Source organism: Drosophila sechellia, chromosome 2L, assembly GCF_004382195.2.
Source record: "Drosophila sechellia strain sech25 chromosome 2L, ASM438219v1, whole genome shotgun sequence".
NCBI classification, from domain to species: domain Eukaryota; kingdom Metazoa; phylum Arthropoda; class Insecta; order Diptera; family Drosophilidae; genus Drosophila; species Drosophila sechellia.
The window spans coordinates 142,564-167,272 of record NC_045949.1 but is presented as its reverse complement, the minus strand read 5'-3'; the positions used below and the strand labels follow the sequence as shown (position 1 = coordinate 167,272).

The following is a 24,709-nucleotide window of genomic DNA, read 5'->3' as shown; positions in this document are numbered from 1 at the left end:
ACATTTTTTAAAATTCTAATACCCACTGAAAATAACCGACGACAACAAGCCCCATTATCTTTCAAATAAGGTGTGACCCCACGGGGGCCTAAGAAGATCGCGTGTGCCTGAACGAACAGATGCGCAGGGCACATTATTCTAGAGCACAAGTGGTGGGTGCTTGTGAACTGTAGATTGTGGCAATGCATTTATTCTCAATCGCTGATATCGTCAGTTATTGTAATAGCCTTACTAAACAATTTATCACGTTGCCTAATAACAAGGTTTTTTATTATTTCATTTTTTCTAGTATATATGCTTTTCTTTTTGTCTTAAGAAACGTTCTTAAGAAGTATTTGTCAAAAATATTAAAACTTAATGTGCTCTTTCAAGAAACTGAACATGCAGCTATCAGCTACTTTTGTGACCCCCGCACCATGACTGGCAAAAGCCAATTATTTAAAAAATCCATTATATGGTTAAATATATTACACGCTATTAAATGCAAAATTTTCGTTTGAATATATGAAAGGCAGGCGCCAATTTACCGATGTGATACGGCAACCCTCCCCGATATACGTCAGATAGGGCGATAAACAGATGTTTGTGAAAAAACAAATTGAACAAATAGTGAAAAGTTAAATGCGAGCGTTAATAGCGACCACGTCACATTTTGTCGGCAAAAATGAGAGTTTGGGTAGCTTATAGTGCAGCTGCACTCTTGCTGTTGATGCAAGCGGGTCCGGAAAGCATCAGTGGACAGGAGGTGCCCCAAAGCAACACATCAAGCAACTCCACCACGACAGATAATAGTAACTCTATCCACACCGTGTCGGATGTCTTCGCCAACAGTACGCTTAGAAATATCCCGCCCTCGATTGCTGCGCCTGGTAATGCCAGCACCACGAAGAAGGGAAACGCATCCACATTGGTCACAGATCCGCCTCTAATCGATTCCCATGCTGTCGAGCAGGAGCACAACTCCTCACTCTCACTCTTTTTCGTCATTTGCGTGATCATGTTGGGCATCCTGCTTATCCACTCTATGCTCCAGACCGGGTTCCAGTACCTGCCGGAGAGCATTGTGGTAGTCTTTCTGGGCGCCTTTATTGGCCTTTCGCTGAACGTCATGTCTGGGCAGAATGGCAGTTGGAAACGTGAAGAGGTCTTCTCGCCCATGGGCTTTTTTCTGGTGCTCCTGCCGCCCATTATATTCGAGTCCGGTTACAATCTGCACAAGGGAAACTTCTTTCAGAACATCGGATCCATACTGGTCTTTGCCATATTCGGTACAACGATTTCTGCACTGGTCATCGGGGCGGGGATTTACCTGCTGGGCTTGGGGGAGGTGGCATTTCGGCAAGTTTAAAATAAATAATTTGCCAATTTCATTAAATAATTAATCCTTATTTTTAGCCTAAGCTTTTCGGAATCCTTTGCCTTCGGTTCACTCATCTCTGCTGTTGATCCTGTGGCAACAGTGGCAATTTTCCATGCTCTTGACGTAGACCCCATACTCAACATGCTGGTATTCGGCGAAAGCATCCTCAACGACGCCATATCTATTGTGCTGACTGCATCTATCACCCAATCCGCTAACGTCAATGCTGAGGCCAGCACTGGAGAAGCCATGTTCAGCGCGTTGAAAACCTTTTGCGCAATGTTCTTTGCTTCGGCGGGCATTGGAGTCATATTTGCATTAATATCGGCTCTCCTTCTGAAGCACATCGATTTACGAAAACATCCATCCCTCGAGTTCGCGATGATGCTGATGTTTACTTACGCACCTTACGTCTTGGCAGAGGGAATACACTTAAGCGGTATATCAATGTTTTTGACTATGACTCTAAAACCTAAAAATTTTTTCAACAATAGGTATTATGGCTATACTATTTTGCGGAATCGTCATGTCCCACTACACGCATTTCAACCTATCCACTGTAAGTCATATCATCTTCCTATTTTATATATTATTTAAACTTTTTTAATCGTAGGTTACTCAAATTACAATGCAGCAGACGATGAGGACACTAGCCTTCATTGCTGAGACCTGCGTGTTTGCTTATTTGGGATTAGCAATCTTTTCTTTTAAACATCAAGTTGAACTATCTTTTGTTATATGGGCCATTGTGCTTTGCTTGATTGGCCGCGCCTGCAATATTTTTCCACTTGCGTTCTTGGTCAACAAATTTCGGGAGCATAAGATCAATAACAAGATGCAGTTCATTATGTGGTTTTCTGGCCTACGCGGAGCGATTTCCTACGCGCTATCTTTGCACTTAAATCTTGACAGTCAGGAGAAACGACACGTCATCATAACAACAACGTAAGCATATTCCGGATTGTAAAATAATGCTCAGTCATTGAAGTATTATAATTTCAGATTAATCATTGTGCTGTTTACCACGCTAGTGCTGGGGGGCTCCACAATGCCGCTGCTAAAGTACCTTAAGCCCGGAAAAAAACGGCGCGCACGCGGCCCTGGAAGGAATACCGCTGAGGAGGGAGGACGACGCAACGGCAGCGGTCGGAAGCGTTCAAAATCTATTTCCCTATCGAAAACTCGCGAATGGGGCCAGGCAATCGACTCTGAACACTTGTCTGAACTCACAGAGGAAGAGGACGTCACCTTTACTCAAGCGCGGGATCGCTTTGGACGCATGGATCGCAAGTACTTTATTCCGTTTTTTACACGGCGGTTCAATAGTCAGGAATTGCACGAGTGCAAGTCACAGATGGCCGACCTGACCAACAAGTGGTACCAAGCTATTCGAGTGAGTCCATTGGATTCAGATGAATCGGACGAAGAGATAGGGCTAGCGGCCAGCACAAGTCAAATTCATTTGACACGGTCGTAGGAATTAAATAGCTGTTGTGGGGAGCTCTGTATCTGTGACGGACTTTGGAGGCCAAAGGGAACGATCGTATCTAATGCTTAAGTTCCTCTAGTTAATGTTTTTAGAGTTTTTATTTATATAGCGCGGTGATGGTTGTTATCTTGTGTATATTTTTTGTTTACAAATTTTCATTTTGTAAGATCCAAATGCAATGATTCATTCGTAAAACGGTAGCTCCTTTATTAATCCGCTTAATGCAGTATTATATTGCACACGACAACTGGTCTTCAAAATGAAAATTTGGACGTCACAAAAGCACACTACGTCAGTAGTTTAAGTTACAAATATTTATTGATACGATTATATGCTGTATTTGTGATTTTGTACATTTTTGAAACCAAATAAATATCTAAGTGTGGTACGTATAACAAAATGTGGTCATGCGCTTGTTGAAATTCTAATTTATAATTACATATCAATTAAGAAATATTTCCTATTAAAGTAAAATTGGCTACAAAGGTGTGCGTTTTTTGGTTACTTTTACAATTCTTCGTGCGTGGACTCTTCACCGAGCACCGTGGAGTTTGAATCACTGCCGACTGCAAACGAAGTACAAAAATCGTTAGATGTCTTAGGGGAATGTTAAAATATTATGCTTTTAAAAACGCTCATGTATATCATAAAAAAAGGAAAGCAATGTTGACATGACTTTTGACTTATAAAGACTTCATGATTAGATCCTCCAACTGTTTTGTATCTATTTCGGGTTGGTGGCCGCCTTCTGCCTCCGAGTTGATCCAGTACTCGGAAACAGCAATGTACCCTGCCACTGCCGCCCCAACAATGCAACCCCAGGCAATGTGAGTGGAGCTCTGGAAGATGACACAGGTGGCCACGCACATTCCGAAGTAGGTGAGCATTCGCGTATAGCTTATGTAGTTGCTGCGTTGCTCCGCAGAAATATCTTTAATGAGGCGCAATACATATAGTGGACAATGCGTTGCTTTAAAGCTAATTTACATATTTAATTGCTGTTTTACTTACCATGACACTTTCCTTCCTTCAACTCATAGCCATCCGCACACTTTCTGCACATGTCAGGGCCATCACCATCGCATCCATCGCAGGATCGATCACACTCCAGGCAACTAAAGGAGCCCTCATTGTTCACGCAGAACTGCTGCTTTCGGCAAGGGCTTGGACGCTGTTGCTCCAAGCACTCATTGATGTCGACACATCCCGCCTCAGAGTCCATGCTCCAGCCAATCTTACACTTGCGGCAGCTCTTGGGACCACCTCCCGTGCAGCCTCCTTCCCCACAGGCCGCATGGCACTGTGTACACAGCAATTTCTTTTCGTCACGAAAGGATTCGTAGTGCTCCGGTCCACATTCGTTGCAGTTTGGACCCGCATAGCCGGGATCACATTTGCACTTTCCATTACCCTTCCTAGTTCCGTCTCCTTTGCATTTTCCTGAAATTTGTCATGTGGGTAAAATTAACGAAAACGGCAATCTTAAGTTGACACACTTATGTAAGTTGTGGCCTGCAATACTTGCTTATCATAACTTACCATTTCCGTTGCACTCGGTGCAGGTCAGGCAGTCTGGTCCGTAGGTGTTCAGCGGACAGCAGACTGTTAGCTGATCGATGCAAAGCCAGGACTGCAAGTCGGGACTTTGTGTTTGTTTGTGGATGAACCAGTCCTCGAGAAGCGCCTCGTGCTCGTTAGCCAGGTTGTGGCAGTGATCCTTGTTTATCACTTCTCCTTCCGAACATAGCTTTTCCTGGATCTCCACTAGCCGAACCTCGCTGTTCTTGTACGAACGCAACTTTTCCTCCTCCCACGCCGTGTCCCCGCCCGCGTGTCCTCGTTTTGTCCTTTCGAGTCCTGCCCTAAAAGAGCTAACAAGCTGGGTACAGGCCCTGCAGGGCGGAGGAACAGGCTTTTCGGGAGAAAATGACGCCGAAGCAGCAGCTATGAATACTAGCGTTGCGAGAAAACAATACTTGATTCTCATTATTATTTATTTATTGCCTTTTTAGCCGGCAAATTATCTGAGTTTACGTGTAATTAAAGCCGACACTATCGATAAATAAAAGCATCGATAGCATATCGAAACTTTCGCGGATACCGATAGGGCTCGTGCGGTACCATTGCCTCACTGAGCTCGCTCTCAGTTCATCTAACAAACGTTACTGACCCATGCGAAATTCGAGGATCATCATTTTCAAATAGTTCCCTTTTCTGGTAATCGACAATTAAATTTTGTTGGTGTAGAATACGATTTGTTTCACTCACTTTCGATAGTTTAACTGCACCTCTTTGAAACTTGGAACATGTTGCATAAACTATTTTCGTAAAAGTAAAAAAGTGTAAACTTTATTTTATTCGCTTTATAATATTTCGCTTAATCTATTAGATGCATACAAGAGTTATGCTATTACATTAGCAATTATAGAGATCGATACTTTAAAATTTAAGATTTACTTAAAATAATCCGATACGCTAGACATGAAAGACCAAAAGTATGATAATTTGATTGCAGACTATGTCGTGAGCAAGGAGTTACCATTTCAAAGGAGTACTTTTGTTGTTGTACGCGTTGGCCCTATTGGATATATTTAGAAAAGAAATAAAAATTATTTAAGGTAATGTTTACTTTGGTCAGTTTAAATTTAATCGTAAATTAATTTAGGGTTTTGCACTGGTGGTTTCTAATTTAATGGAATAAAGTAATATCTATATTTGGCTGGATTCTAAAAAAGTATAATTAAGCATAGTTATCTATTATTTAGAGCACTCCGTTGAGGAACAAAATTAGAAAGACATGAGAATTTTAATATATATGTATATACAAAATTTAACTTTCCTTTTCACTGTATAACAATAAAAACTTACTTGACAACGCCATGATTCTGAACTGATGTAAGAGTGATAAAGGGAGTCAATCGTTCAATAAACCGATCGTTGTTACGTTCCAGCTCTCGTTGGTAATCTTTTTGATCTGAAAGTATTAGATTGCGATTCTTTTTCAAAGCATCAGCACAGCGTTTTGAAAACTCGCGAAAGCACAACCGAAGTTTGTTTTGGTGCTTTGTCGGTACAGTTGTTCCGTCGGATAAATTGGAAAGGAACACACTCGCCATTTCCATCGGTCCTTGGTTAACAGTTGTTCCAATACATCCCTGCAGCACCATTTGCAATATTTTGGGGTCTGCTGGCTCTTGATTCGTGGCAGCAGCCAACTCCAATGTTTTTTTTTGAATATCCTAGGCAATGACGTTTAATTTAATTAACTTTTGGGATTATACAACATAACTTACTTCAATAGCCACTTCAATCGGTTCCAGGACTATTTGCTGTCGGCTAATTACCATAATGCGTGTTTTTACGTATGGAAAGTGATTCGCTGTGGTCAAAATCGTTTTCCGTTTACACTGCTCATTTAGTTCGCCATGGGCCTTTCCATTTTTGGTAAAAGGCGTGGCATATATAAAACGTTCTGCATAAAACAAAAATGTTAAAATTTTAATTTTAAATTTCAATTTCAATTATCTGTTTAATTCATCTCATACTTATGTTGAAATTCCGCTCAAAGTATGTCTCACGATGACGCATTTCATATGTTTCAAAGTAGGGTTCAACATAAGTAATTTGAATGTAAGCCTTATCGGGGTCCAAACTATTAATATCAACGGTATTGGAATCTTTAATGATATGCACAGAGTCCGGTCCGAATCGTTCAGTGTAAAAGTTCTAATGTATGTTGAAACAAAATTGATTAGTTATATTTTTTTACAATTTGCAATATATACCTGAAGCCGACTAAATATTTCGGGTAACTTTGTCAAGGTTGGCTCTTTATAAATGAATTCCTGCTGATCCAAGTCCCCAAATTTTCCACCATAGAAGCCAACGCGAAAGTATGTTCCAAAAACTCTCTTACCCTGTTTATAAATATGTAAATAGTTTTCGTTGGAAAAATCTACACAATATTGTTACCTGTAGTTGGGATATTCGATTAAATGCCTCCTGCAATTTGCCATGAACTTTGCTTAGCTTTTGAAAATCTCTATTAGCCTCGCATATGGGTATTAGAATTTTGTACACTTCGTTCATTGCTTCATACATGCCAGCAACTTGAAAAGAATTGGAGGCTTCTTCCAGCAAGGCCTTCAACCCAGTTTCAGTGAAGTGATTTCCTAGGCAGATACCATCTTCGCCGGGACTTAGCACATCATCCGACACGGCCGACTCCATTAGTGTGTTGGGAGAAATTCGTTGAAAACTTACAGCACCAACAGGCAAATGTGTTTGTGACTCCAACATGCTAAGATATTCAGAAACTAAAGAAGCAGCATGTACATAACACATGGCTGCTTCCGTGTGATTTGCTCGCTCGCGGTGTTTTTTAGCCATATTTTCCAACCAAGTCAGCCGTAGATCAGGGTTATTTTGGTATCCCTTGGCAATACGATTCATGAGGTCAAGCAGCATTTCTGGGTCTTCTTGATACTCCTTCATTTTAACAGTATCTGACAGAATCATATGCAGATTAAAAAGCAAATCTTGTACTTGTTCAGGAAAAGAAGTATCCTGCAGGTCGGAGTCGGATTCAGCATAAACCAGGACGGTTTTAAGCGCACGGCGTAAGGATTGCTCACTAAAGACCGAACTTGTTCCAACTAGGGAGCTTAAAGACATCGTCACTTGCATCTTAACTCGGGCAAAGTTCTATACGAAAAAGTTACCATTAATTTAGTTACATAAACCCAAACCATAAAATAAAACTTACGTTTCCAATTTCGAAATTTTGTCTCATTAGTAAATATAGTGATGCAGCTGCCTGTGATCGTATTCCTGGCAATAGGGACCCACAATGTTTCAGTAAAATTAGACACAAATCCGCACATATATCGGTCTCGTCGTCAAATAATAAGTTTGGAAATTTAAAGATTAAAGCGCGCTGAGAGGCAAACAAGTTTTGCAGGGCCAAAGTAGATTGATTCCGGGACAAAGAATGAAGAAGCACCTTCAGCACAGTTCCAAGAAGATTGTGATAAAGGTTGGCAGCAGCATGAACAATTATTTCCAGGGTATCGAGAAGTACAAGTGCAACTTCAGTTGCCAAAGAGCCTTCGATGAAATGACTTAATTCAAGTTCATGCTCACTTTTTCCCACAGCATCAGCATATTGAGAGCGATATGGCATCTGGTCTTTCCTCCATCGGAATTTTTCTGTTGAATTACGATCTTTTCGTCGATTTATTAAATCATAACGTGCTGAATTTGTGCCTCTAATACATTCTTCCAGCTTTTCCTTAACATCAGTAGATCCAGTTTTCCTAAAACTTTGTGTATTCGTTCGTTTAAGGGTAGCCACGTTTTTTTGTCCTGTGTACTCGAAAGTTTTAAGGCAAACGTTAACCACTTGAAGCGTTTGGTGCACTCTATGCGGACTTAAATCCATAAGCCAGCGATATAAAACGTTGCGCTCCAAGTTTTTTAGCACCCACAGAAAACACACCAATAAATGGCGGGTATTCTCAGAGCTAAGGGGCAATTTGTTTTTAACTTGTTCATTCAAGTAGGAGTAGGGACGACTTCCCGATATTGCAAATGCCACTTCCGGATTTATCGTTGATGCTGTAATAGTTTGATGTGGTCCTTGATAGTCTTCAAGTTCACCGATTTGCTGCAGACGATCCTGCTCAAGGCCGTGCTGATGCAACTGAGGAATGCAATCCATAACTATAGAAAGTAGCGGTATATATAAAGCAGCCACCCTTGCACGTGCATCAGTTTCGCTATACCGAGCGTCCAAATCGTGAGATGTCATCAGGTTGCGAATACACCGTATTGCTTTTCCATGTAATTGGGGGTTTGGCACCTCCATTACTGCTGCTAAATCGCTCAGAACAAGTCCGACTAGAAAATGTTGCTGGAGGAATTCTTGACTAAGGTCGGCGTGAAGGGCTCTGTCTAGTGATCCCTTTTAAAAGAAGCCACAAATAAGTAAAAATTAAAGTGTATTGTTTTTTTGACTTACGCAAGAAGTTTGGCTGTTGCTCGACGTTGTGCTTGGCGTGGGGCTGCATGGCGCTGTTACCATTGTGTATGAAGTACCAAACGGCAAGTTTAAAGCTACAAAATGCTCATGACTACACACAATTCTTAAAAAGTCTATTTTATAGTTCATTAGATCCGGTATTGAAGCATTTTTAGAAATCAGAACCTTTGTGTACGTTTTGATGAGGCCGAAAACAAATCCCCGATCCATGATGCTTAGTACGTCAAATATAAAAAAGCTTAAACTTGCATTTAATGACTGCGCTAATTTAGGTTCGTTGCTGTGGTAGCCGACCACTTTTGTTGTAACTAAGTGCACCAGGGTGGATAGATCATCATTAAACTGATGTGGAAATCGATGTTTGCGGGGACCATTTAAAGTATTTGAACAATGCAAATGTTCAATCATAGATTTGACAATAAGCTCAAATAGAAACCACGAATTTGACATGGCTAAGTCAGCTGCCTTTCCACTTGCAACGACCCAATGCAAGGCTAATTCTTCGTGCAGCAGCCGCACTTGGACATCCCGTGCAGCCATCGAGTGAAGGACATCTATGGACAGCTCTGAAAAGGAAGAGGTTATATTTAAAGCCTTTATAAGTTATGTATTTTACCTTTGCGATCCAAGCTTCGGCCATTTGCTAAAACATTATCATATAGGGTGTACGATTCGCTTAATTGCAAGTCTTCTGTTGTGCTGCGGCTGCATGTTAGTCGCTGTTTGCTTTGAAAGGGGTGCGGAATTTTACATTGAAATTGCACATATGTTGATAGCAAACTTTGCCGTCCGTATTGGTCATATTGATCGTCGTTAAGTATTGATAACAAAGATGATACCAAACAAAGAACTTCGAAAACCGTAGATCCCAGAGACATTGCTTGTCCACCAACTTTGTGGGTGACAACTAACAATTCGATAAGCTTATCCAAGACTAATGGTAGATGCCTCACTAATGGCTCACGATTTGCATTTTCGATATCCAGCAAGCATTTCTTTAATTCTGTTTCTATATTATTCTCACCAATATGGGAGGGTATATTTCGAGAGTCTAGATATTCGCAAATTAAGAAGAATCGATCGAGGAAAGAATCCAAAGTATGAATTGCGGTGACTGCTTCTACATTAATAGAAAACACGGCTCTATGATTGTCCAGCCATTTAATTCCAGGCAGGTGAACATTCGGTGGTATAAATGAGTAATTTTCCGGCGGCGATTCTACCATAACAGGAAGATTAAATTCCCCAAACTTAAGTTTTCCATCTTCCAGCAAGGGCAACCATGTGTAGCCGATAGGAGTCTCTACTGACGGCTGCAAGTCTTGCGGTTTCTTTTGACATGAAACATGGTAAATGGTGAACAACAAATGGTGATGCTGCTTTATTGATGCAGGCAGCGCAATTTTTATTTCATCGTAGAATGATGGGCATTTGTTATGATAATTGACAGCTGTAAATGCTTCAGTAGAAAATTTTGGACAAGACGACTTGCCGTAGATGGCATTAACCGCATCTTTTGGGGTTTCTCCAGCCATCAGTTGTACGCGAACGGCAATGTTTCGAGCAGAACCTGCGCGCGAAGAAAAATTTAGCTCCTTTGGTGACACAAATAGGAGATTGCGATAGCTATAATGTGGAATGTAAATTGCCGATTGCGGAAATTCTAAGATTTCCTTAACTGGGCGCACATTATCTGCACTTTGAGGGTTTATAGGGGCTAACTCTGGCGTTAATGCATTCTTGGCTTCCTCGACGCAAGGTGATATTTCTAATTTAATAGAACCAGGTATGCATTTGTACTTCTTCATAACTGAGCTCGGTCGTTTTAACTCTGGTAAAATTTTGTACAAATCCTCGTCTTTCATTTTATCTGCCTCTTGTTTAAAGAAGCTTGGTACTGTTATAGTGATAGGACGAAAGTTTTCTACAACGTTTGCAAAGTCATCTGGAGACCAGGATCTGTGCTTTTCCCTCCGTTCAAGCGAACCACGTCGGGTAAGTGTTCCGCTCATATCGTTAGCTTTTCGCCTTAGTTGATCAAAGCTACTTGTGGAAGATTTTCGATCTAAGCTATTGGAGCTTGGCGCTGTGCCCAAGCTGCTGCCACCACCATTTCCAAAGGAATCCCGTTCCACGGCACCAGCGTCTTTGCTTTCAAAGTTATCGCCATTAAAAACATTTGTTAGGTAGATTCCTGTCCATGCAAACGGCATTCGGTATTTGCCTAGTCGCTCACAGTAGTCCACAGCGTTGGATTTTACTTTCTCTCGGTATTTATCTTTGTCTTCCTTGAGATACGGCTCGACGGAATTGTTTATGTCACCCTGCAAAACTTTTTCCAAACGAATCACGAGAAACAAATCGTTACTCGGATATGAAATTTCAAATATGGCTGAGTGGCTCTGAGTACTTATGTCGGCGCATTGTACATGACTTGACAACATGCGCTTAAGACTATCTGCGTTCATGTCAAAATAGAAATTTTCAGAAATTTTTTGCCGTTCCTTAGCATCATATATAGCCATCGATGCAAAAATTGGTTCCACTTCCAGCTCAAGCCGAAGCTGTAGGCAGTTAACCTGAATGCGATGACCCATATGTTCAACTGGAATTTCCGCGAGCAGGCGGCGTTCAATGTTTTCCTCCGCTTCAGACTCCGGATACAGTGAGAAAAGAGCCATTTGTCGATCTTGCTGCCGGCGTGCTTCATTGGATTGATCAATATGCTCCGGAGGCACATTGTCAAGCAAATTGGGTATTAGTGGGTCATTAACCGAGCGTCGAAGATCAAAGCTAGCCCAAGAATCACGCGGGGTCAAAGTGTCCGTACAAGAGCTAACTGAAGCCAAACTTGCAATGGATTGTCGAGAACTTGGAGTGCAGCTCTCGCTTTTATAGGCGAACGCCTCTTCAAATGACGAAAAATCCTTGTCGATCTCGAATTCCTGCTGGTACGCAGAGGGACTTATAGTTCCGCGGTCGATACGCTCGCGGATATAGCAAGAACTGGAAAGGTGCCGCTGTGCATATTCAACCACCTTCCATGGGCGCGTATAGCAGTTCACACATTCTTGTACGTGATGGGGCAAATCACACCTAAAAGAGACTGTAGCTATGTAGCTGCTGTATAAGTTAGGTGCATACATACAAATTCTCATTGGGAATGATGTGATCAACTGTTCTGATTTTTCGGGGAATGATTTTAACAGTTACATCTCCTTGAGGAAAGTCCAATATATGTTTCAAGGGGTCCCGGTTGATAATGTTCATATGCTGGGATAGAAATTCTTCGTAATCAAGGGGCTCTGTCGGGGAGATCTATTGAAAAAATCGAATCCTTAATAAAGAAATGGTATATTTCAAATAATAGTGCTCTTACCGAAGAACTACACAATGATGGGTCCATTGCCTTTGATAGATGGCAACCAGAAACATTTTTTCGTACATCCGCAGCCGACTGCCTAGGGATTTACAAATTGATACATGTACATATATACACAAGCATATGTACACAAGCATTAAGGGCGTTTCTTTGTTTAAAATAAACTATTTTCTTTAGTGAAAAACTTACTTTGAAACTTTTTGCACAAACGAGCGCTGGGCACTCGACATTTTGGGAAAGTTGTATGCTAAAGTTGTGCAATTCTTTCCTTATTTATTTTATGACAAATAAACCCCTAACTTTATATTGGTTTACTTGCAGCGCCGTCGATAACCGTACTTATCGATGAATCTTAACAAACCAGAGATGAGTGGACGCTCGTATTGATGAACTGGTTCCGATTCTGATACAATTTTCATTTTTGAAAAATTCTTTAGGGCCCACTACCCGCCCACATGTGTGACTAGCTGTGATTTTATTAATAAAATCAAGCAAATATTCATTCTTATCAATTTCTTATATATATTTAAAGTAATATGAAATAGTTTAGATTTTGGTTAAAATTTTCGCTGGGGTCAATTGCTCTTTAAATAAAATTTCGTGATGGACTATTTTGACTCTTATAAAAATAACATTATTTTATAGTCTTTATCAATTAGATTAAATTAAATAGATTAAATACATAAAGTACATTTTTTTCATGGTATTTATCTTACCGAAAATTATTATGAAAATCGTACTATTTCAAAACTCATCATCCATATGGTGGTTTATTTTGATTTTCTTTAGCTTCCGGCCGAACATGTGCCACAAGTTTTCACTTTCACCCATGAGCAACAGCTGCAGTGAGTTTAGCGAGTTTTTTTTTAGATTAAGAGCAAGCCATCGCATTCCGACCGCCTTAGGATGCGCTATGTTTTTACGAGTTGCATACCACATGCATGGAAGGGGCTTGTTGTCAGTGGGAGGCTGTTCAGAACTTGACGGTGGTAAAATAAGAGAAAGAGACTACGTTAAATAGCTTTTGATTTGCCCATTTGCTTATCAGAATAACAAAGGTTTACTTTGGGCCAACCAAAAGTTCAGACCAATACTTTTAAATATAAAACCATTAAAGTTAAGAGCACCACAAATTAATTAATTTGCCGGAAGAAATTGCCCTATTATTTATATAAATGGTAGGTGCGAAATTGTTAATGAATTCTTTAAGCTGATATACTGCAAAGTACTTGCGTTTTATCCATTTTTACAATGAATTCTCATGCACTGAACAATGAAATTTTAAAGCTTAAAAACAATCATTACTCAATATTTTAGTTTTATATTATTTAAATGTATTCCCAAAAAAACCCATCGATGTCATAATATTGATTCTTTATCAATTTACGTGCCCAATGAACTATAACGAATGAATTATCCACATATGAAAGTATATATTTTATATATGCTTGTTTTTAATTTATAGAAAACATTCTCTAATATAAGATACCATACATAATAGGTCCTGGTTTTTATACTAATTGTTGTTTTGAAAATACTTTTACTCCAAAAACGAATGACATTTTGCTGAAGTGTAGTGCTCTTCGTTTCTGACCTCATCTGTTTCAACGACAAATTATGACGAACTGTGTGCAATTATTTCCATCCTAATATACATATACGCTTCAACACAGAAGTGCTTTTCCCATAATGGCCAGCTGCGTTGCCGCCAGATTTGTTTATGTGCTTTTTACCCCAGGGTTGCGCCTTATGGACCGTTAACGTCTTGGGGCATTTAGAGCTTTCACATAAATATGGGATACGGGTGTATCAACGTACGCATCGTATTATGCCACCTTAATCCGTAGAGATGATCAATTAATTTATAAAGACTTAAAATTATTTTAAAAATTAACAAATGATAAAATACAATACATAGAACCATGTGCAGCTGCATCACAAAGTTATGTCCCCACAGGCGACGCCGTCTGGGACGCCACCGCTCTTTCGTTTTGAACTTTTGTGCCAGAAACTAAAGACACTTGAGCGACAGATGCCACCATCGCCATACAAACGTTGCCAAAAAGAATCAGCCGCCGGGTACAAAGTACAATTAATGACATTCTGACAAGATGTTGTATAGAGCCTCACGCCGAGATCGCCACTCACTTATATACATACCATGTATGTATGTACATATATAAGTATTTTATAAATACGTCCCCGAAATCTTAATGAATAGGACTGCAGAGCAGCGCCAAAATGCTATTCTAATTGTCTACATATTTTTCATGGCTGGCGCCAAGTTTCTTCATGTGCAGAGTGGTATTATCTTGTAAAACGCTAAAATAAGGTACAACCTTTTTACGCCCTACGTTTGGTTGCTATAATAATTCGATCTTAGTAAAACCCAACGGGTTTTTGGAAGCACATACATATGTTAAGAGCATAAAAGGCAAAGCAAAATTTAAAGTTCATACTGCAGAGTAAACATTGCAGAAATGTGTTAATTTAATTATAAGTAACTATTTATATTCAACGCTTTGTACTATTTTTAGTATACATATACGAATGAAACCGTATAAATTAACTGTCTAGCACCTTTCGAGGTGTGGAGTTATTGATTATTTTTAGCGATCCAGACAGTGTGATACATTTGTTAGGATAAATAGTGTGTACTTGTTTCTATAGACGTTAAATTGTGTACATAAGGCAAGCCGCCCTTTAAAAAGCATTATTTCCAAAAGGATAGAAACTTGCACGATCTCTAACTGTATGTATGTGTGTGCATATAAGTATCAGCAACATCCTCGTCAATAATTTGTCCTCTTAATTTTCGTAGAAATTTACATCCAATCGTCAGGGTCGTTTTACCTGCTGCTTTTACTTGGCCCCACTCAATGAACAACTCGAAAAGCACCTGAGGAGCCCAACCGCACGATGCAGTTATTAGTTTAGGCAGGACGAAAACGATCAACATGCGATGACCGCCAGCACATCATCAGTAGTAGTGGCAGTTGGTCTGCGCCTTACGATGACAAGGTGTATACGGACCACTGACAATACAGACAGCGCCGAGAATAAAGATGCAGGTATTCGTGCCGAGTTTATGCGGGAAATATCAAAAAACGGTTTTAATGGAATTTAAAACAAAGTAACCAAGATTCTCAAATAAGTTTTACAATCGGTGTTAGCCAGCAAGACATTTAAATTGAGCACAAAAACAAATATTACGATTTAGGATGCTCATGGTTATTCGGACGCATATACAGAGGAACAGATGCTTCGGCACGCAAATGAAGAATTCAAACCAGTTACTTCGGAGTGGTCAAGTAGAAGTTGCGAATACGCCAACATTGGCAAATGAGTGACCAATAGCCCGTGTCCATCGCACTGTATCGCATGCCATGTGTAAGCATGGGCGTTGTGATAGGGAGCTATAAGCGCGAGCGTGCCTCCTCCTGGTCAAATGCTTCTGGCTACGCTCATGCGTGTCAACGTCAAGGCGCGACCACGGCATGCATCTGGTCGGTCGGTCAGAAACCATACACCACCGTTGGCAATGGACCTGTGCCGTTGGCTGCTATACTTATTTACATTACGTTTATGACACTGCAATCGCACAGCCGAGGCCACGGCAACCAGCTGTGCGTCTGGCGCCAGCCAAAAATTAACCAAATCGTCTTCTGTCTGCTCCTTTGTGTGTTGACTGCAACTATGAAGTTTTCTATATGACAAAAGACAAGTGAACAAAACAGTTTTATGACAAGGATATTTAACAATACCCACTTGCAAATGGGCAAGAGCAGTTAGTGCGTGCAAGGGCCAAATCGAAGACAGGTACCGCCAACCCGTAAAATGTCAAAATGTTGCCTTGCATGTGCATCGGATTAGACAATTTAAAAAAAGTTTAAATTGCAAATGCCTTGCAATCTTACATATATGCCCAGCTCATATTTCGTTTTAAGTATTCAACACGGTCAAAACGCGATACTTTAATATATCCGCCGCTCAGCATGGGTGATATAGACGACAAATTCAAGAGTGGTAAGAGTGCTAACAAACTCAAAGCGCATGCACAAGCGGGTATAAATAGACACTTTTGAGGTGCATGACATACCCACATGCTAAGACATTCTATTAAGTAACCCATTCCACTGCCTTGTTTCGGGACTGCTGCCCATTTTAAACTTATGCTCAAAGCGATCCCGACTTTCATATTAACAATTTTCTGCTGCTGCCGTATCGAGGTCCATATTAACAATTTTGTGATGTTGCCTTGCCTTATTGCCTCTGTGTGAATTCTCCTGTACAGTATTCGTATTTTTGGGGCTTGAGGCAAACGGTGGCAATCATTGCAGATACGGTCAACAAGAAGGCCAATGCTTGTGCTTACATTTTTGCAGATGAGCTTGCGGGTGTTTTACGTACAAGAAGCGTGGGAATCGCTGTGGAGATGTCTGGACTCATTAATATTCTTGTTCTTATATCTTCTTTCTTGCGTGCAAGGTCCTTGCATTCCCTGCTTTGTCTGAGTTGTGTCTGGCAGCCAGTCCTGATTTTTTAGATTTTGACATTAATAACGTACTTCTTAGCGTCTAATTTTATATCATGGGTATGATTTCTGGCACGCATGTTATTGATGCTGCTGTATAGTTTCGCTTGCGGCTGTCACGTTTTAAAAGAATAAGTGGCACTATTCGAAATCTCAGCTTGACATAGTTACAATACTCTTTAAGACAGATGTCATCACTTACAAACATGTTCAAAACATATTCCCACGCAAATTAAAAGACATCTTGTCGCCATTCACATCACTGTGTGCAAGTTTCACACATCTTGAATTTAAGGATTTGTCTGTTTTTCCTATCCTTCTGGTCAGCATATGTGCCATTAGCCGCCGACGGCGCCGATTCAATGAAAAACTGCAAACTGGGTGACGCCGGCAAAGGTCACAAGGTCCAGAAAATAAAGCATGAGCGCAGCTAAAGAACGCCTCATCGCACCGAAAACACATGTGTTGGCACTTACGGCCAGGAGAGATTTACATGTGTTGCAAATTCGGATCTGAACTTCTTTCCGTAAATATGTGTTTTCATTTTATTTAACTAGGCTCCTGTTGAAAATCCTTTCACCAAACGCTTTTCAGAATATTTTAGGTCTATTATTTGATTGAGGTTTGATCAGATTCTCTATCTGAGACAGTCGGTCCATGTCCTACATGTCATACATATGTAGATATATGTATAATTATACCAAATCATGATAAAATTTGTCTGAAGGAAATCGGCTAAAGCGTTCTCCTTGTTAAATCATTATTACGCTCACTAACGGGTCATCGAGTGTATCGGTAGAAGTGAGTTACGCAAATTCCATAACCACGTGCCAAGGCCAGTTTGTTCCACTACTAAACGTAACAAGAAGGAACGTGACGTCTCATGGAGGGACATGTGCTTATTACGGCAACGTTATGTTTACTATATGGAAGGAATCTGTATTGACACGATATCACTTTCAACTTCTTTTTGATAGTGATTTTGATCGAGTACAAATAGTATTGATTTTGCTAAATGGCAAATAGATTATAGACAAGATTATTTGATTTCGATGAGCTTCTCAAAAGCTGAAATACCCAACGAATATTACATTAGGTTCCGCAGAAGGTAGGCATTAAGCGTGAATATTCTCAGAAGTCATCACTACCTGACTTCCCTGAGTTTTTCAATCTCCCAGGCGTTTGGTCAAACTATTGGCAAGGACCAGATATTAGTCCAAGCAGACTGGAAGCAATTAGTGATTGAGACATTCCATTATCCTGCTCTTATAGCTCCATGCCGAGAATGACAGGTAGAAATGCCTACATGTGCATGTGCGTATGTACAAATACATATGCGTTTTCAGGTATCGTATCCATATTTTAATTAAATATATATTGCCCTTATTATTTCGGTTAGTTGTCTTTCAGAAGCCAAATCAGTGTAACTCGATTTATGCATGTTCGTCAACACCATGTTCTCCGCAAAGTACTTTTTCTGAATTGATTTTTGCTGAAGAGCACGTATGTAGAAGCCAAACTGAATTGATGTACTAAGAGCCGGTCCTCATACAGAAGCGAAATCAGTAACCGCAACTTTTCCTAATTTATAAAAAAAATCTTCGCAAATGATTCCGAAGTAATTCTAGCTGGGGAGTAAGGAAAAAATGGTTTATTTTTAAAGGGACAGATCAAATTTCGCCGACACGTACACGAACCATTTTTGGAAGTCCAGCATTCTTATCCTTGAACTTCCAGCTTGACAAAGGCTTGATCGCGACCTAAACGGCGGTAGCGGAGGACTGCTCAGGTTGCTACACTGGAGATTGTGAAGTCTGGGGTCTGTCCAATCGAAGAAAACAGGTTAGGCCGCAGCCCAATCGCATACTTTAAAAGCAGAACAAGTCTCTAAAAAAACGAAAGTCATCATTCAAAAAGCATTTCGCGCGACAGACTCAAACTCGTGCCCAGTGTACATCTGCTAAGGATATCGGACAAAAAGACGAAAAGAACCCTAATGATATTAGGGAACTGGCTCTTGTATTCCAGCGGCAAGTTTTTTGTTGTGCCGCGTTCGAAAGAATGATCAGCAAATTTAAACTTTTTCCTAGAACTGATCTTTTTTTTACCCAAAACGTAAGGTATTCATCCTGACTCAAATAAACTTCCAAATACAAACATATATATACATATAAATGAAACCATGAAAATCTAACTTACACAATTACTTTGAGTTCTGATTAAAAAAAAAAATAAATACGTATCAATTAAAACATTTGTAAACTATCTAAGAAACCGAGCCATTTTTTGACTAAAAATCGAACAGCAACTAAAATTACATTTTGACATTATTAAGACCGTTGCTTATACTTTTTCGCCAGTGCCATCCGCAGATGAAATACTAATACATATTTATGTACATACGTATACGTATATGTATGCAGCAGCAATGTTGCAAGAAGAAAAAAAAGAAGAAAAACCAAAAAGTCAAAAGACTTTCTGTCGTTGAAATTAAGAAAGGCCGCAGAATAGTAAGTAATAATTCCAATCATTAAGTTTAATACAAATTTGTTCTATTCCCAAATTTCAAGCGAGCGAATATTTTCATTCATAAAACTAATAATGCGGTAGTCAAACATGTTCGACAGCGAACCGATCCAACAAATTGCTGTTCGTACCACAGTGTTGGCAACTCTTGCTGAAATATTTCTGCTGCCACAGTTTCTGAAGCCTAGCTAACTTAGCTGTTCAAAATGTTGGCTTAAACTGTTTATATTTCTTGTAGGGACAAATTCTAATTTTATTTCTTATTAAGAATATAATTTTCTTATTTTTGAAATATATCTTCTGGCTAAGGGAGCAATTTTGTTCAAGTCATACAGACTTTAGGACAACGGACGCTAAAAAAAAACTGAATGGTCAACACTGATAACCAAACGCAGTTCGACCGCGTGCTGCTTTTAGCATGAAGCCAGTCCCTGGCGCAGGCCATTTCAATCCGCAAGATATTTTCAATCCGTCAGATACTTTCGTTGTGAACGGTCGTGCTCCGGTTAGAAGATTTTACGAGAGATCGTGAAAAAAAAGTTCTAAAAAGTTGAAGATAGTGCCAAAGCTCACATACGGCTTTACCAAACCACAAATGAATAAAGTGCCTTTAACCAATACGTGACATTTCAATAGGTTGCTGTTGATATAAAGCCCGTAATTGTGAATAAATAAAATATAAACCCACGAAACTATTCAATACCGATTTTGGATACGCGCTACTTTTAAAGATCTTGAATGTCCTTTGCGGCTATGGCGAATACCAACACAGAAAAACTTTACATGCAACTAAGCGCATCGGAATTATCAGCAATTATTATGAAAGGTGGGTTAAATGCATGCGCAAAAGACAATGCACCTGTTGCCTGCGAACTGTGCTGCAAATACTTACATAAATATCCACACCTACATACATAGTTATTTTATGTCTTCCAGTCGGATGATTATAATCATTTCCCGCAAAATAAGTTTCGACAATAATTTGTCAAATAGCGCTATATTCACTTTTGTAATCGAAACCCAAAAAGGACGTGTACTAACATAAGGCAAGGAGGCTATGGGCCAAGTCTATGCAATAGACACTGAAGATAATTGACGGCCAAAATTGTTAATTGGGGGTGCTGCCGTGTGCACCCAGAAAGCCTCCACCAACTAACACGTTGCAGCAGAATCATATTAGCAGCAGACTTTTGAGAATGCCAATTAAGATGCAGACAGATACGTAAATAACGCCAACTATGTGTCGCCAGCGTACTCCAACTTTCGTTTTGTGTTGCATATGTCGGCCAAGCACTTTGCCCGCAATGGCGAATTTGGGACGACGATGTCGCCAGACATATTGGCAATTTGTCTGTTTGTGAAGCTGGAGCGACAGTTGGACTCGGCAATGTGTGTCCCTTTTCACCACCGCCTGCTGATTGTTATAATGTTCGAGGACAGACGTTAACTCCTTCCATATTGTTGGTACTGCTTACGTCAGCATTTCATAAAATCGATTTTATTTTTCGTTTCTATGATCATTTATTTAAAATGTTAGTCTTAATCAGAACCGTTTCGAAATGATTAGTTTAGATGGCCATTGGTTTGGATAGAATTAAGTGTCTCCTAATTTAAATTAATTACGATGAGATGATAAAAATTCTAGTTATATTATTTTACTTCAAAACGCAATTTAGTAACAGGAAAGCCGAATATAATGGCTTCGTTTTATAACCAACGTAAAAAGGTCCTTACCAAGTGTGCCAAAGTACTGCATGATCTGGATGAGTTCTTACGATTCATTCATAAAAGTGATCCGTCATTTTACTACAATATATTTCATGTAGTCGCTATAAAATATTTACATTTATGTACGTATGAGTATATGCACTTGTTTTGATAAGACGAGGCTTCCCACACAAGGAACGCTTCCCAGTGGACCGACCGCCAGCCAAAAGCCGCCTATGATGATAACCTTTCGTTGACTTATGGCGTGAATATGGGATTTTCTTATGCCTCTGACAGTTAATGTCTGCCGTTTTTAAGTAGGTTTTAGCTGATTTTCGCAGGAGGGCATTCATTCTTGGAAAAAAAGGCAAATAACGGGGAAACCGTTGCTTTTTTCAGAGCAAAACTTGCTATTTTGTACTTGGCACCTAAAGACGAATCAGATCCACAAAAATTAAACTAATTTGGGCGTACAAAAAACATCTTAAAATATTTTTATTATAAACAATCAAGAATAATACCTTCTTCCGTGTATACCGAAAATAAAAATATGCACAGATGTAGTTGCTTTAGTCATTAGATGTGCCTTTAAGTGTCTGATACGGACAACTAAAATATAAATTGGTAGAAATTTTAATTTTTAAAAACTTTGCAAGCTTTAAAAATGTTTCCGTTTTACACAGGTGTTTTGAACGAGACGACGTCTGCGAGGACGGTGGCTTAAAAGTAAACATTTGTCTAAATATAAATTAAAGTGCGGTATATAAACCACGCAACCCATGGGATAGAGGTAGGGCTATAAAACTGATGTTGTTTGTACAGCCTGATTTCGTGGCCGCAATGTCAGTCAGTTGCTTTGAATTTCGTTTCGTTGTTTATCTGCCTAAAATTAGAAAAGATAGCAAAATATTGTGCTTATAAATAGTTGAATAAACATGCAAAAAGCTTACCTTCCGTAAATGTGTGTTATTTAACCCGTACCGGTTCAAACAAACAGAGAATAAATTTACTTATTCCATTAACAATAAAGGTGCCAACCTAGCTTCAGTAATTTATTTAAATTTAATAACAAATAATTATTGTATGTATGATTGCTGATAACACAATAATTGATTACAAGAAACTAGCTGTTGGAGACAAAAGCAAAAAAAAAAAGTTTTTTTGTTTGAAATATCGGATCGGATACCATTGAATATCCTGGCAGATTCTATACCTTTATACTTTGTTGGCACACCTCAAGTTGCAATCGCAAACAAATTCGATCCATGTGTGTATGATCGTTTATGTGCATTGTGATTTTTTTTAAATTGCTAACCGGGTTGTTGGCTTCTGATGCAGTGGCTGCCTGCTGCTGAACTTGAACTGGCTTTATTCGCCAGACTTGAAATAAATTACTTTTAACAAGTAAGCTGCGTTTCGGCACTTCAATACTTGTGGAGGTCAGTGGTAAATTGAGGAAACCTGTTTTGTTTTCGTGATCAATGCATAATTTCACTTTAGGTTATGGTCTTTCTTCTCATGTAATCTCCGATTTAAATGAATTAAATAGATTTCATAGGCTAGAAGAACAGTTAGTGTGATTATTATGGACAAGAAAATACGTATATACGTCAAAACTACGTCATGCAATTAGTTGCGATCAGCTGGTAATAAAAAATAATAACTAAAGATTTGGGATTTATTGAATTTTGAAAAGTCGAAGGGGTGTCACACAAAGGCAGTCGCAGCCCTATTCGGCCGGCTAGTCTGTTCCGCGAAAACGGGGGTTTTTTTAATTTACGAATACGAAATGCCAAACATTAGTAACCGGTTCGGCGTAATACGTCACAGATAGAAGACAACTAACTCTTTAATTTTTTGTTATTTTTAGATTCACCCAATTCCAATGACCGTGATGCGGGTTTTTGTTCCGCCAGTTCCGAAAGCGAAGGCGGAGACGACTTGGTCGTCGAGCACGCGCGCAGTGGCAGTCCCGACATCAGACCAAAAGGAACAGACTCAGCGGACTCCAAGCCAATAGCCCTTGTCCGCAACAAACGCAAGAGCTCGGAACCTTTCAAAGTCGTAGGTTTGACGACTCACAAGTCTAAGACCATGCCTGATCCTCCGTCCAGTGCGAGTATGAATGCAACTGGTCCGCTAAAGAAGCGCATACGGTACACATCTTCCGCCGATTCGGCAGTTGTCCTAACACCACCAGCCATAGACTCTCCACCACCCAACAGTTGCATACCCTCCGCGTTGCGCATGCAGCATGAAATAATGCCTAATCCAGCACATATATATGTTCGCCATCCGGGAGTTACGACTCTTCACAGATCGCCTGCTGCACACCCAGAACAGCTGGAACCACTCGCATTAGTAACCACCAAAAAGCAATGTGTAGACAACGCGGGGCCTAAAATAGAGGCCTTTTCCACATTGCTAATTGGAAAACAGCCATCCGCCAAAAAAACGTTGAAGGAAAGGACGCAAAAAGAATCAACATCATCTTCATTTTTAGACGCTAGTCTTAGCGATGAGGATCTGAGCAAGACGGGATTGGCATCAGTTTCGCGACCTCATCAACATCAACGCAATTACAAGAATATGACTAGGGAGCGCCGCATTGAGGCAAACGCACGTGAACGGACCCGTGTACACACCATATCAGCCGCCTACGAAACGCTCCGCCAAGCTGTTCCAGCCTATGCCAGCACTCAAAAACTTTCCAAACTCTCCGTTCTACGGGTGGCGTGTTCCTATATACTAACCTTAAGCAGAATGGCTGGCGAGGATTACAGCGCCGATCAATCCGTACCGTCCATTGCCACGTGCTTAGAAGCTGTAACATCAACCATCCAAACGGAGGGAAAAGTGAAACGAAAGAAAGACGAGTAATCTGTCCAGTTTCGTGGATAACTTACTTTTTTAGACTTTAAATGCGACTGATTTCTGCTATTTTTTAAATATTTGTGCTTGAGCTTAGGTTAATCTGCATACAGCATTCCTATCCTTAGCTTTGAGTCTTGGCCAGCAGTGGCCCAATAGCTTTAAAAGTTTTCAAGGCTTTGTTAGATATACAGACTTCATGTGTTTTAAGAAGAATTTTTAAGTGTGCCTGCATACAATTTGTATTTTATATTGACATTGTTATGAATAAATACTAGCGATGTGATCATAATTTAATCTCTACCTACTGAAACATGTTAGTCAGTACAAAAAGTCAACGCCATCTATGTACGCGTGTATAAAAAGACAATAATCGGAATCCTTAACACCTATGTAAATGACAATAATGTAAACCATATATTTAACTAAAAATGTTTCAGTTTCTTGTTTCAAACAGGATTTTTATATTAATGTACATGTTTTTAAAAGAAGCTTTGCCAAAATGTTGTAATTTCACCATCAACTTTAGTTAACTTTGGACTGAATATGAAAATGTATATTTTTTTACATGCACCTCTATAATAAGATCAATTCTTCTTTTACGAATTGCATACAACAGAAAAAATCAGTAGTAATTAAAAATCCGTAGTTACGAAATTAAATAAAGAATATAACAAATTTCAGTGTGTGTAAAAAACTGTAGATGTTTCCTCTCCAATTGTAATCTCATTGTTTTGTATACATTGACATAAGTGTACGACGTGCCATAGAATCAGGAAATACACAAAACTGACCATAAA

At 39.7% G+C, this 24,709-nt stretch overlaps 4 protein-coding genes and 1 long non-coding RNA gene across 7 annotated transcripts; 2 read left to right on the top strand and 3 right to left on the bottom strand.

The window, feature by feature from the left end:
- Positions 1-563: 563 nt before the first annotated feature.
- Positions 564-3,249, top strand: LOC6617199 (sodium/hydrogen exchanger 8). Its single transcript, XM_002041490.2, has 5 exons — positions 564-1,338; positions 1,396-1,799; positions 1,855-1,919; positions 1,974-2,305; positions 2,363-3,249. Exons 1-5 carry the CDS (start codon positions 665-667, stop codon positions 2,835-2,837), a joined length of 1,950 nt encoding a protein of 649 aa, XP_002041526.1. The 5' UTR covers positions 564-664; the 3' UTR covers positions 2,838-3,249.
- On the bottom strand, positions 3,149-4,914 carry LOC6617198 (cysteine-rich with EGF-like domain protein 2). 2 transcript variants are annotated; one of them, XM_002041489.2, is made up of 3 exons: positions 4,389-4,914; positions 3,861-4,289; positions 3,149-3,780 (listed from the first exon to the last, which is right to left on the bottom strand). In XM_002041489.2, the coding sequence occupies exons 1-3, from the start codon at positions 4,834-4,836 to the stop codon at positions 3,533-3,535; spliced, it is 1,125 nt and encodes a 374-aa protein (XP_002041525.1). In that variant the 5' UTR covers positions 4,837-4,914; the 3' UTR covers positions 3,149-3,532. The 2 variants fall into 2 exon arrangements, with proteins under 2 accessions (XP_002041525.1, XP_032577099.1); XM_032721208.1 differs by having other exon boundaries at positions 3,149-3,415.
- A 262-nt stretch (positions 4,915-5,176) lies between these two features.
- On the bottom strand, positions 5,177-12,614 carry LOC6617197 (dedicator of cytokinesis protein 7). Of its 2 annotated transcripts, XM_032720373.1 has the most exons (13): positions 12,461-12,614; positions 12,269-12,350; positions 12,038-12,207; positions 9,506-11,985; positions 8,869-9,455; positions 7,615-8,811; positions 6,822-7,553; positions 6,635-6,766; positions 6,395-6,575; positions 6,143-6,321; positions 5,718-6,088; positions 5,389-5,427; positions 5,177-5,324 (listed from the first exon to the last, which is right to left on the bottom strand). In XM_032720373.1, the coding sequence occupies exons 1-13, from the start codon at positions 12,499-12,501 to the stop codon at positions 5,303-5,305; spliced, it is 6,213 nt and encodes a 2,070-aa protein (XP_032576264.1). In that variant the 5' UTR covers positions 12,502-12,614; the 3' UTR covers positions 5,177-5,302. The 2 variants fall into 2 exon arrangements, with proteins under 2 accessions (XP_032576264.1, XP_002041524.1); XM_002041488.2 differs by having other exon boundaries at positions 5,177-5,427.
- A 7,176-nt stretch (positions 12,615-19,790) lies between these two features.
- Positions 19,791-24,709, top strand: LOC6617196. Its single transcript, XM_002041487.2, has 2 exons — positions 19,791-20,157; positions 22,909-24,709. Exons 1-2 carry the CDS (start codon positions 20,070-20,072, stop codon positions 23,916-23,918), a joined length of 1,098 nt encoding a protein of 365 aa, XP_002041523.1. The 5' UTR covers positions 19,791-20,069; the 3' UTR covers positions 23,919-24,709.
- Positions 21,510-22,913, bottom strand: LOC116801577. The gene is made up of 2 exons (XR_004362099.1): positions 21,989-22,913; positions 21,510-21,921 (listed from the first exon to the last, which is right to left on the bottom strand). It is a non-coding gene; the product is annotated as an uncharacterized LOC116801577 (long non-coding RNA).

Excerpts from the sequence above, each read along its gene's own strand:
- LOC6617199 (XM_002041490.2), top strand. The coding sequence starts at position 665 with ATGAGAGTTTGGGTAGCTTATAGTGCAGCTGCACTCTTGCTGTTGATG. Across the intron at positions 1,339-1,395 it reads TTGGGGGAGGTGGCATTTCG|CCTAAGCTTTTCGGAATCCT; the intron begins GCAAGTTTAAAA and ends CCTTATTTTTAG. Across the intron at positions 2,306-2,362 it reads CACGTCATCATAACAACAAC|ATTAATCATTGTGCTGTTTA; the intron begins GTAAGCATATTC and ends TTATAATTTCAG.
- LOC6617198 (XM_002041489.2), bottom strand. The coding sequence starts at position 4,836 with ATGAGAATCAAGTATTGTTTTCTCGCAACGCTAGTATTCATAGCTGCT. Across the intron at positions 4,290-4,388 it reads CACCGAGTGCAACGGAAATG|GAAAATGCAAAGGAGACGGA; the intron begins GTAAGTTATGAT and ends GACAAATTTCAG. Across the intron at positions 3,781-3,860 it reads GAAGGAAGGAAAGTGTCATG|ATATTTCTGCGGAGCAACGC; the intron begins GTAAGTAAAACA and ends GCCTCATTAAAG.
- LOC6617197 (XM_032720373.1), bottom strand. The coding sequence starts at position 12,501 with ATGTCGAGTGCCCAGCGCTCGTTTGTGCAAAAAGTTTCAAA. Across the intron at positions 8,812-8,868 it reads GCAACAGCCAAACTTCTTGC|GGATCACTAGACAGAGCCCT; the intron begins GTAAGTCAAAAA and ends TTCTTTTAAAAG. Across the intron at positions 6,576-6,634 it reads AAATATTTAGTCGGCTTCAG|AACTTTTACACTGAACGATT; the intron begins GTATATATTGCA and ends AACATACATTAG.
- LOC6617196 (XM_002041487.2), top strand. The coding sequence starts at position 20,070 with ATGTCCTTTGCGGCTATGGCGAATACCAACACAGAAAAACTTTACATG. Across the intron at positions 20,158-22,908 it reads ATCAGCAATTATTATGAAAG|ATTCACCCAATTCCAATGAC; the intron begins GTGGGTTAAATG and ends TGTTATTTTTAG.